The 12,092-nt window shown below is 35.6% G+C and overlaps 1 protein-coding gene across 1 annotated transcript in view; it reads left to right on the forward strand.

Moving 5' to 3' along the window:
• The window catches only part of LOC131075732 (NADPH-dependent aldo-keto reductase, chloroplastic-like), an 80,450-nt gene extending 68,719 nt beyond the window's left edge, over positions 1-11,731 (forward strand). The window contains exons 2-7 of the mRNA XM_058012605.2: positions 9,524-9,590; positions 9,707-9,836; positions 10,137-10,312; positions 10,405-10,648; positions 10,837-11,016; positions 11,101-11,731. Of these exons, the coding sequence (XP_057868588.2) occupies positions 9,711-9,836; positions 10,137-10,312; positions 10,405-10,648; positions 10,837-11,016; positions 11,101-11,328 (954 nt within the window). The 5' untranslated portion in view covers positions 9,524-9,590; positions 9,707-9,710 and the 3' untranslated portion in view covers positions 11,329-11,731. The remainder of the gene's footprint in view (positions 1-9,523; positions 9,591-9,706; positions 9,837-10,136; positions 10,313-10,404; positions 10,649-10,836; positions 11,017-11,100) is intronic.
• Positions 11,732-12,092: the final 361 nt, after the last annotated feature.

Raw genomic sequence — 12,092 nt, forward strand, 5'->3', positions numbered from 1 at the left:
TTCTGATGAATAATGATGAATAGTAAATACCTAATAGGTACTGAGAGGGGGGGGGTGAATCAGTACAACCAAAAACTTCTCCGACAACTTAAATTGCAAAGACTGCACTAACTAACAAACAAAATCATCAACCTAAATCAAGACAATACTGATAAAACACAGTAAGACTGTAAAAGACAGAAACCGATAACACTTAGAGCTTCTCAAAACCTAATATCTCATTTCAACTTCACCCATATGCTTAAGCAGGAAATACATTAGAAATACAATGACCATTAGATCAACATGCTTTACCGCTTAATAGACATCACATGAAAAAGCATCACACATAACACATTGATTTTTCACATGGAAACCCAACTGGGAAAAACTACGGTGGGGATGAATACCCACAAGTTGTTCTTGAACTCTTTTGAAGTCCGCTCTATTAGGAGCCTAATCTGGTTAAAGATTTTACAACGGGTTTTGTTAGGAACCGATCTTGCTAGGGATCACCTGGTTAAGGGATGGCTAAATACTCGATTAGAGGTTAAAACCCTGTTAAAGGTTACCTCGCAAGAGGATTTAAAGAACTCAATGATTTTGAGTCACCCTATTAAAGGATTTACAAAAAGCCTGTTAAAGCTACCCGGTAAAGGGATTTTCCAACTGCTGAAATGGTTAGAAGTCAAAAGTTAATACACTGATCTGATAACAACACTCAATGCCAAGGCAGATCCACTTTAGTTCCTTTACATCTGCAGTCACACTCTGTAGTTCTCTACTCACTTCTCTAGACTGGCAAGAATCACCTCACATACAATCATTTTCCAACAACTTCAAATGAAAAACATCATCGACCTTATAGATAACAATTAGGTCAGTGGCCAAAACCTAAAACCCTAAGCATCTAGGTTATCAATACAGTCGGTCCAATCCTAATCGTTTAATCACATTACATAGGATAAAACAATCTTGAACAAATCTCAAGACGTTCTGCATTGTCTGTTCTTCACCGCTTCTGGAAGCTAATAACCCATCATGCACTCTCCACCGTTTACTAGATTTTGCACATTCCCAAGGTAGATAGAATCAATCTCTTCATGCAAGATCCTCAAGGAAATCCTTCACGCACAAGGCTGACGTGGCAATGCGATCTAATCTTCATTTCAATGCTAACTCATCACAAGATGTCGTCGATCGAATCGCACAGACTTGGAATGCATCAACCAGAAACCTTGAAGCTGAGACTACCAACTGGTAGTCATATTAGTGAAACCCTGATACAAACTTTGCATATACCAGTTCACTTGCCAGTTTACTTACTTCAACATACCGGTTCACATTTCATCATACCGGTTCACTTATACTGATTCACACTTCATCATACGGGTTCACTTATACCGATTCACACTTCATCATTCCAGTTCACACTTCAACGTATTGACATCAATGACAACATACACTATCATTATGTCATCAAGCTCTGCACATATGCCAACTTTTGTAATTGGCTAAAATTGCACCCCTACTAAAGTTGGTTTAGCATTCTAGTGAAACATGGGAATGAAGTCAAGGTGTGGGAGCTCATAAATGAGATCAAACCTCTAGAGAAGGCCAAATTTATTTGTAACTTGGATATAAAATGTTAATCCAACACATACAATTTAAACCTAAAACCTAATTCTATTCTACCAATTTTCAAGGAAAATGTGAAGAAGGAATAGAAAAAATGAAATGGGTGGTGAAGCACCTAGATCAAACAGTGTTTCTTCTTGCTCACAACACAGTGAACCAATTAGATTGTTTGACGAAACTCACACAATTCTTGACAATGCTAGTTTCTAGAGGTTTGAATGAAGGTTAGGGTTTGATATATATTGAGATGGAAAGGGTTTATCCATAATTTATTGGAAATGTGCCTCTAATTCACTTGACATGTTCGGGTTGATCGGGCTAGCCTACACCGATGGAACAACAGAGTGGAAGACTGCATCAGAGTTGTGCCGATGATCTGATGGAGTTGTCTTAGGTGGTCCGAGTTGACATCGACTATCGGGGGTTCCGGTCTAGAGTTAAGCCGATACCTGATGAAGTCGCCTTAGGCGATTGGGTCAATATCAACTATCGAGTTAATATGCTGAAGGCTACGCCGAAGTCTCGATAAGTCCGTCTTGTTCTGTCTCAAAGTGCTTCGCTCATCGGGATAGTATTTTTGGGCTTGATCCTATAAGCTGATGAGACCACTCTCTGTTATCGAAGATCTGAGTAACCTCGCAGTGCTTGTGTCGATGTCCCGATGAGACCACCTTAGGTTATCGAGATAACATTGCATGTCGGGCTAACTGTGCAGGGTTGGTGTCGATGTCTCGATGAGGTCTGCTCTTATCTATCGAAGATTGGGATAACATCTTACATGCCTTACCGATGACCCGATGGAGTCACCTTCGATGATCGCATATCATCGGGCGATCGACTTTACTATTTGAAAGCTATACCGATGACCGATGGAGTGGAGACCGACTGCGGGAGCGAAATCGAAACGAGATCCAAAAAAGTTAACTCTTGGACACTAAGGATGCGACTATCGATGTATTTGAATACGAAACTGACCTGACTCCTTGCTGCATGTGGGATAGTTGGTTTTCCATGAATACAGACCGACACAAGCAGATAGTTAGACTTCAAGTTGTTGGTGCAGTTGCTTAGATGAATCATCGACTAGTTTGGTATTTGAAGCCAAATGTGAACTGAATGAAGGGTTACAAGTTACGATAGCTATTGAGTGTTGTATGTTAATCTGGAACAGTTGTACAACAGAGTGAAGGAAGTCTGCAGACTGGACTTTATTGTATTGTTTTTGACATATTGTTAATAAAGTCGATTATTTGTTGCTGGTGGGTTTTTCTCCCGAAAGGGTTTTTCCACGTTAACTCTATGTGTTATATCTCTATGTTGTTTATTTGTGTATGCTCATGCTTGTGCCATATTCTATACATGTTGAAAAATTGTATACACTAGTCTATTCTCCCCTGCAAATTGACATTAGGGAAGCGAATTTCCGCACTTGCTTTCCTTACACAATTATCACCTACAAACTGTAATGGTGAAAATTAGGGTTTCCACCATTAGATATAGTAAAACCTCTATTTTTTCTTAATTACCATTAAATTAGGGAAAGATAGGAATTTGATAGATCTAAACCTAATAAATATAGATTCTAATTAGATTCCAAGGGTTTTTAAATATGCATCTTCTTTCCCTTGAGTTGAATTGAATTGTTGAATTTGCTGAAATTAGGGTATATGTGCCAGAATTGAGATAAAAACATGGAAACGGTGAGCTATAGTCATCGGATCTAGCAACAAACTTGGATCTGGAGAATATAAATGTATTCAGACCTATTTCCAAAAGGAGCTCCTAAAATATCAAGACCGGGATGGTGGTTGCTCTGGTCCTCCCCAATTTTTGCACTCCAAAGGAGATCTATTCATCTCTATAAATAAAGCCAATTTTGAAGATTGCAGCTCCATAGCTGCTCCTGGGCACACTAGAGAAGGGAAATAGGTTGGGAATAAGGGTTTTCCTAAGTCGAACCCTAGTTTAGGAATTAAACTTGAATGAAATATTGCAAATACTGAAATAAATAATGGAAAGATATACCTCAAATCTATAATGGTTGATAATGATTCTTTTCTTATTGAATGTAATCACATATGTTGTATGAAATGACATGAACATGACAAAACCCCAATCACACACACATGCTTGCATATGAATGATGTAATCTTCCTCCACAATGGTTGAATGAGGAATATGCAGCCTTGAAGACTTTTGAAAATGCTTGATGATGAATGCTTCAACGCTTTAGGTCGAATGTAGATGAATACTTATGATACTTGGATGAAATTAGGTTGATCAAATGTCTTTATATATGAGGATCTAGGTCAATTTACCAATTAGGTCATCCTCCAATGGTCAAATAGATCCACCAATTTCATTTCTTGTCGGAGAGATAAGTCCCATCCTCCACTTGAAAAATGGGCCCCATTGAGGGGAATTAGGGCGCTAGTGCCATGACCAAAATTTAGGCCCGGAGAGGAGGACACCCCTCCAAAGAGTCATTTGTAGGTGTATATGGCATTAAAATTGGAGTTAAGGCACTGAATGAATCCAAATAGGAGATGAGGGGGAGATGCGTTAAAGTAGGGGCACAAATATGAGGTGTAAATTGGCTCGATTACAATTTATGATGCTACGCAAACAAATTGAACACAACATTCAAACATAGAAAATTATATGGAATAATGTATATAAACATAGAGGCAAGAAGAATTGTATAGTATTAAAGATGTAAAAGAGCTAAAATAGCAGCATTAACAATATAGCTCGACATTTTAGCTAGTTGTAGAGGATGCAAAATACATAGCATTGCTAGAGAAATGAAAGAATCCCTTTACAAAATCAGCCATGGAGGATTTATTCTAGAGAAAGGAGTAGGGAGTCTTTGCCAAAAGATGGTAGAAAAGTGTACCCTGAGCGACCAAGGATACATGAGAAACATTCTTTGGGACTTTGTCAAATAAAAAAATTAAATATTTTTTAGTTTGAGTGGTGTAACAAGTACATTCTAGCATCTTTAAAATTGCAACAATGAACCATATGAAACTTGCAACAACTAGCAACTAGAAATTAGCAAATTATGTTCTTTGAAATTGAAAATTAGAAACATGGAAATCTAGATAACTTTTTCTTTGAAAACTGAAAGAAGGAAAATAAACTAGAAAAAATGAAATTCATTTGCATAACATAAATTGCATATTTACATAATATAGTACAACATAAACAAATATTTAAGAGAGGTTTAGTGTTTATAGCTTTTTGGAATTCATCCTAAATTTACAAGATCTTTACAATATATTGAAAGAGGGAAAGTATCATGAGGGCACTTTTCCGCCCAACCATAGACTTACTAGTCCCTCGTGCCATTTCCAGCTGGAAAGACCTAACCCTTCCCAAAGAACTGAGAGAAGTTGGTTCTAATGCCATATGAGACTAGTACTTGATTGTACACAATCCTTAGTCGGTCACACACCATAGACTACTCCTACCTAGTATGACCTCCGACTAGGTTGTATATCTGGGTCAAAAGAATTGAGTGATGCTTATAGTTTGTAGCATCACCTTGGCCAAAGGATTTATGAGTTTGCAACATGCCAATGTGTGTAGTCATTGTTCATCACCCTACTCAGCTAGACTTAAACCTATGAAGGTTTTCCAATCCATCATATCTATTTCTCATGCTAATTGCATACTGACTCGAAGAGTCTCGCTGGCTTACTTTCATGTTTAGACTCAAGGTTCACATGTTGGTCAAACAAGCTTGTGGTGACAATCACCCTTACGGTTAACCTTTCATTGACAATTAATTGATTTATTTAAAATTGGAATCATGTTTGTACTCATAAGTTGACAAATTGTCCACTCATGAGTAAAAGAATGAAATTCTTGTATAAAAGTTAAACAAAACTCTCTATTCCTCATTGAATGTGTTATATTCATTAAATCCATTTTAACAATCTCTAATTTGTAGTAGTTATGGTTATTCACAATTGAAGTAGTCTCATTACTTTTTGCAAATGATATGTAGCCAATATTTGGCCACAAATAATTGACATGATTGTTATATTTATAAACCAATTTTACCCTTTTATTGTTGTTTAAGTTTTTGACACCAAGAGCCATAGCATCCACTAGTATCGTTTCAGGTTCCTAAGTTTTTGACTCAACATTAGTACTCTTTGTCTCTGATTATGGCTTCCTCATTAAGCCGTAATGTTCTTGTTGTAAGAAAAGAGTAATGTTCACATCACAGTACCCTCAATATTGATCTTATGAGGACAATGATAATACATACTCTAAAACCCTTATAAGATTTCAATAGATATAATTACGTTTCACCAATAAACAAGGCTGACTGAACATGCCTGTAAAGGCTATAAACATTTATCATTCCATAAATTCAATCCTTCTATTTCAGTTTTTGTTAAAGCAGAGATATAAACTTTTCCTTTTAGAGGAAAGAATACACAATTCTTTTTCTTGCCTTAATTGTAATGCTTGCCATTCATAATTCTTTTACACAATTCAATATAAAAAAGAAGATGACCCGGTGAAATGCTCATTTGAACGGAATGCAAGAGGCTTCCTCACAAGTGATGAGCTACAGCTATGGAAGAACACGCTTAGTATGAGACCATTGGAGCATAAGCTTCCAGCTACTAAGGCAATGATATGGTCTTTTCGTTTTTTGGAAGAGTGCCGCATGGTGCCTTTTGTCGGTTAAGAACCGATTATTTTCATTTGCACTTTATAATATTGCAAGATTTGCAACATGGATATACTAATATGGATACATACATGATTATATGTGAGTAATTTGGGAATGTATATATGTATATATATGTAGGCAATATAGTACTTAACATACATATACGTATCTATAAATATATATAAATATAAGATCTTAGGATTATCATCAAGTTGAGACATAGTTATAATGTCATACATACATGTTTTTGTGTGGTAATACTAAGGTCCTACACTTATATATATTTATAGGTAAGTATATGTGTGTTAAGTACTATATTGCCTCCCCACACACATATATGTATATTACATTCCCAGATTACTCACACATAATCATGTATGTATCCATATTTTCAAAAAAAGTTACTGAGATTAAAAGAAAAGATCATGATTATTGTCTAAGATTAAAAAGTGGCAACTACAAGAAATAAATGAGGTATGGGCACTACTTTCTTTTGCACATATTTGCGGCAAAATAATTTAATTACCCTTTGTAGCTCCCGGGAATCAATATTTGGTGGTTGCAAAAGTTATTAAGCATTAATGGAGTTTCTAGGTTGAATGTGTGCCTTCAACAATTTATCAATGGAGTATTGGACTTGGACTTGTCATTGTGCCAAAGAGAAAAGCATTAAATTACCCATGACACTAAAAGACTACCATTAAGGATTCGGCTTCAAGCCTACTGCGTATAGTCTATCATCAAACCTAGGTGATGAGCACATCAAATATTGATGCCTGGATGAGAAATCCTTATCAAGTGTCGAGCATTGGGCCTACATTGTGACACTTGCTGTGAGGAAGAGGAGGATGAGGGACATTGAAATTTTTACATTTGGTGATTATCTTAACAAGACATCATCAAGGGATGAATATGGGGTGATGTCAACAAAAAGACGAAGGTAGGATGATGTCAACAATAGGCATGATTTAGGGATCAAGGATTAGAAGAAAATTGTACCATGTGCCAAATGAGATAGAAGAGAGGGAATGTTGGAAGGCTAATGTCTAAGAAAGGGACTTGGAATATTTATGTAGGGAAGACTTTGATCATCAAGGATCAAGAAGGTGAAGGAAGCAATACCATAGAGAGATGAGGGAGGAAGCTAACAACCCAAATGCCTAATAGATTCAACGATTAGGCGATATTTGGACTCAAACTTCAGGGGTTGAGGGGATTAAGGAGATGGCATGGAGGTAAAGGAAACCTTGATAGGTTGAATCTTGACAACTCGACACTAGCAATATAATTGTTTTATATTTCAGGGATTGGGGATGTGAATGAAAAAGGGTTCAAAGGAGTAGGGGAGTAAGGTGGATGCCGATAGTCCAAACCCTAAAAATATAGATTTAGCCACTTTTTTACAAAGTTCAAGGCAAAGAGTTAGAGCTAGAGGGAAATAATGACAACATGAGGGCAAGCAAAACCCCAAAACTATGAAATCCTGATTAGTCCAACATTTAATCAATTTTGGATTTTTGCAAGTTGTGTTTTTGTATAAGATAAGAACAAAAAGGGTTGAAGAAACAACCATAGACATAAAACCATACAAGATGTTCCATGTATGATCTCTCAAATTGATTGAACTGGGGGACCATAAGGGGCATGAAATTTCAACAAGTACGTTGGTTGCAAATCAATCACACTTTCTAGTACCAAATTTTGCACCTTCCTCTTATTTCCCATAGTACTTCCATTCAATCACTATGTTAAGTGCTAGTGAAAAGTTCATAGCCCATGATTACATGAGAACTTGTATATTATGTGACTGTTTCATAAATGAGATTCATTAAAGTAGCTCAAGTTAGTGGGTATACTAGAATGAATATAGAGCACGTTGTACACCATGGATTTGAATGTATTTAATTTTAAAATGATCGGTAGACTATACAATCCCATGGTTAAGCATTTTTCTTTTCTTTCAACCATTGTACTGCTCAAAATTGTACAAAAAATATTATTATATTCCTTGAATGACATTAAGGCCTAAAAAATGAGTGAAACTTTTCAGCCAACCAAATTCAAAATAATTCATTTTAAAAATATTTTTGTTAAAAAAATTGCATGTTAAATTTACAAAAGGTGAATATTTGTCTTAGCCAAAAACTATCTTTTTTATTTGTTGATAGATACAAATTTTAATTTTTATGTTAACCAATTTGTGTTGCAATGGGCTAAGAGTAGGTACTAAAAATTTACCTTCATTGATTAACAAATTTTTTATTAAAAAATATATTATTTATCAAATAGAACAATAAAAAAATAAGAGAATGACATGACAATAAGTTAAACTAGTAGAGAGGGCCCTATAGTGGAGCACTCTAACTTCATGCCTCCCAAAATCTTATGTGGATTTTTCAAATAACTGTCAAATTTGTCTTACTTGTAAGTCCCCTACTAAAAAAATTTGGTTTCAAGTCCGCATGGTCAAATATGATGCCACATTAGCATGTTTTTTTGTTGAGATATTCAAAATGGTCCCAAAAAGAAGTAAGACCCATAGTTTTACACTAAGTCATGTTTATTGGTGCGTTGACGTGGCATCACATAATTGGTTGCTATTTTAGAATATGATTTTTGGGGGGGAATTAAGTATTGAATAAATGAATGAATGAAGGAATTTTAATGATGTCCTCAAGACCTAGTGGTCTAATGGAACAAGATGCACCAAATTAACCTTTTTTTTTAGTTCTTTTCCATGTTGGTTCTTCTATTATGAATCCTCAATAAGAAACTCAATGTTTTGTGAATATTCTTTGAAGCTTTCTCTCTTCAAAAAAAACTCATTTGACATGACACTTTGGACCCCACTCCACTATGTGCTCCTCTCTCCTAATATTAGTGTTCACAATTGTCATCCTATTTCATAGCTTAACTAATTTTATAATATGCTCCACTATTGAATCTTGCTCCACTGTATGCTCTTCACCCCCTAATATTATTGTTCACAAATGTCATCCTATTCATAACTTTGACATTAATATACTCCACTATTAAATCTTGCTACACTATGTGCTCCTCTTCCCTAATATTAGTGTTCACATCTGTCATCCTATTTCATAGCTTAACATAATTCACAACTATCATCCTAATGATAGATAAATTCACTTAAATAGTTAAAATAAATTTATATAAAAACCGCATTGATTCATTTGCATTCTGTCCACGCAACAGCCTCTTGTTTGTACAGCTCTAGAGTTGGCCCTTACATCGTTCGTTTCAGCTTTTTGCCCAGAGATAGGTAATGAAATTTCTGGTAGATCTCATGCCTATTCATGAATCAGAAATGATGCAAACCGGAGAAAAATTAAAAGTTTGTAAAATGGAGACAATGTAAGGCTGTTTGAATGCTTGCAGAGTAATGGGAATTGCAGAGGGAAGATCTCAACTTAATACAGAAGCCCCGATTCCCCTAATTGGGTTGGGGACTGCAACCAGTAATCTCAATGAGGAGGAGATTAAAGCAGCCGTGACTACTGCTCTCCAGGTACTTATTTCAATTTTCAATCCACAGAATGTCAAAATCACCTGTTCCAATCTAGTTTGAACATCATTTCTACAAGTTCTGGATGCCTGGCACTGAGGCTATCCTCCACTCTATTAAAAGTATTATTCAATGTTGTGGGTGGAGATTGCAATAACTACCTTACAAAATTCGGGGTGGAGGTTTTTTTTCTTAAATTTTGTGAAATTCACTACAGATGGGGTATGAGCCTCCTTTGTGTACTTGAGTAGTACAATTAACCTAATATGATCATCTGTACTTTTTCTTCTCTCTTGTATGCAGGTGGGTTATAGACACTTTGACACAGCAAGCTTTTACCGCACAGAGCACGCACTAGGAGAAGCTCTGAATTCAGCTTTCCAGAGTGGGATCGTCAGCAGAGAAGATGTTTTTGTTACCACTAAATTAGCAAACACTGAACACGATGACCCAGTTGCTGCAATCAACAATAGTTTGAAGTATCCATTCCTTTTTACAGATCCGGTTATCTGTTTAGTATTATTCACTCTGTTTTGCAGACCTTTTTATTGCAAATATTTGTAATATCCAGGAATTTACAACTGGAGTATGTGGATCTGTATCTTATCCACTGGCCTGTCAAGATGAGAGAAACAAGTACATTATCCCAGCCAAAAGAAGAAGACTTTTTGCCATTAGATATAAAGTCTACTTGGCAGGGAATGGAGCAGTGCATGAAGATGGGGCTTAGCAAAGCCATTGGGGTCAGTAACTTTTCCTCTAAAAAAGTAGAAGACCTACTGAGCTATGCCAAGATCCCTCCTGCTGTTGATCAGGTAATGAGTTACAGTTTCTGTTTTGAAAGCTTGCTTTCCATCTGACCCAATGGCTATGTGTTCTTTCTTTTCTTTTTTTTGTATACATGTTCTAAAGCATCCAAGGCACAAACATTACTCTTATGGTAATCTTTTACAGCAAAATGGTTTTAGTGTGTGATGATTATGGTATGCAATGACAATCACAGGTGGAGATGCATCCAATGTGGCAGCAAAACAGGTTGAGAGAATATTGCAGCAAGCATAAGATTCATGTGAGTGCATGGTCTCCTCTGGGAGCTCCAAATAATCCATGGGGTTCTAATTCGCTGATGGATAACCCCCTTATCCAAGAAATTGCCCAAAAGCATGGAAAGACCAGAGCTCAGGTTTTGATTTGTTCATATTTGATTCTTTTGGAATTTTTACTTGGACATGAATCAGAAACTTAGATAAATGGTGTGCAATTGCAGGTTATTTTAAGATGGGGAATAGAGCAGGGAGTGAGTGTGCTGCCAAAGAGTTTCAATCCAGGCAGAATTGCTGAAAACTTTCAAATCTTTGATTGGTCTCTGAGTGTGGATGATCATGACAAGATTAGCAAGCTTGAACAGTGTAAGATACTCCCAGGGCATCAATTTGTTAATAGCACAACCAGTTTCTACAAGACTGTTGAAGAATTATGGGATGGAGAGATTTAATATAGTCACAAGTAATTATATTACTAGTATATCTATATTTAAAAAATATAGATAAATTATGTCGAGAGATATCTTATAATAGAAGGAATCTGATAATTGCAACAATATTAGTAGTATACAGGAGTTTAAAAAATATGGATAATAATAGAGTTGATTGTTCCCTTTTAAATATTATGGCACTCTTCCACTATCATTTGAATGTAATGGTTTCATATAGTTGGAGAGAAGTGGTGAGGGTTCTATTTTATTTGGAGTAATAAAATAACACCTCCACAAAAACCAAAAGACGGCATATTTCATGCATTTACCTGTCATTTGCATGTCAAATCGTTTCAAAATTGATTTTTTGTTTAATTGTAGATGCCTCTCGACATAAATATATTTTATAGACCTATTTATTTAATCAATAGCATTACTAGGTACAACAAAGTTTTCTATGAGTACTAATGCTTTGTAAGGAGAGATCAGAATGATACCATTAGTGTTTTCCTTGTTTAAGAATGTAGTAATCTAAGATGAAGTTTATAACAAATTGTGGCAAGGCTTCATGGTGTTCTACTATAAACTTTTAAATCTATTAAAATTATCGTTAATTTTGATAAGCTTTTAGTGGTTATTTTTATAGGTTTAATAATTGATAGATATGTTTTATGTGATCAACATAATTGTTGAATCTCACTATCTCCCACCATTAATTTATAATTAAAAAATATTAATATGTATAACTTTAATTTTTCTAATTGATTATTATTTATATTTAATGT

Source organism: Cryptomeria japonica, chromosome 1, assembly GCF_030272615.1.
Source record: "Cryptomeria japonica chromosome 1, Sugi_1.0, whole genome shotgun sequence".
In the NCBI taxonomy this organism is placed as follows: Eukaryota; Viridiplantae; Streptophyta; class Pinopsida; order Cupressales; family Cupressaceae; genus Cryptomeria; species Cryptomeria japonica.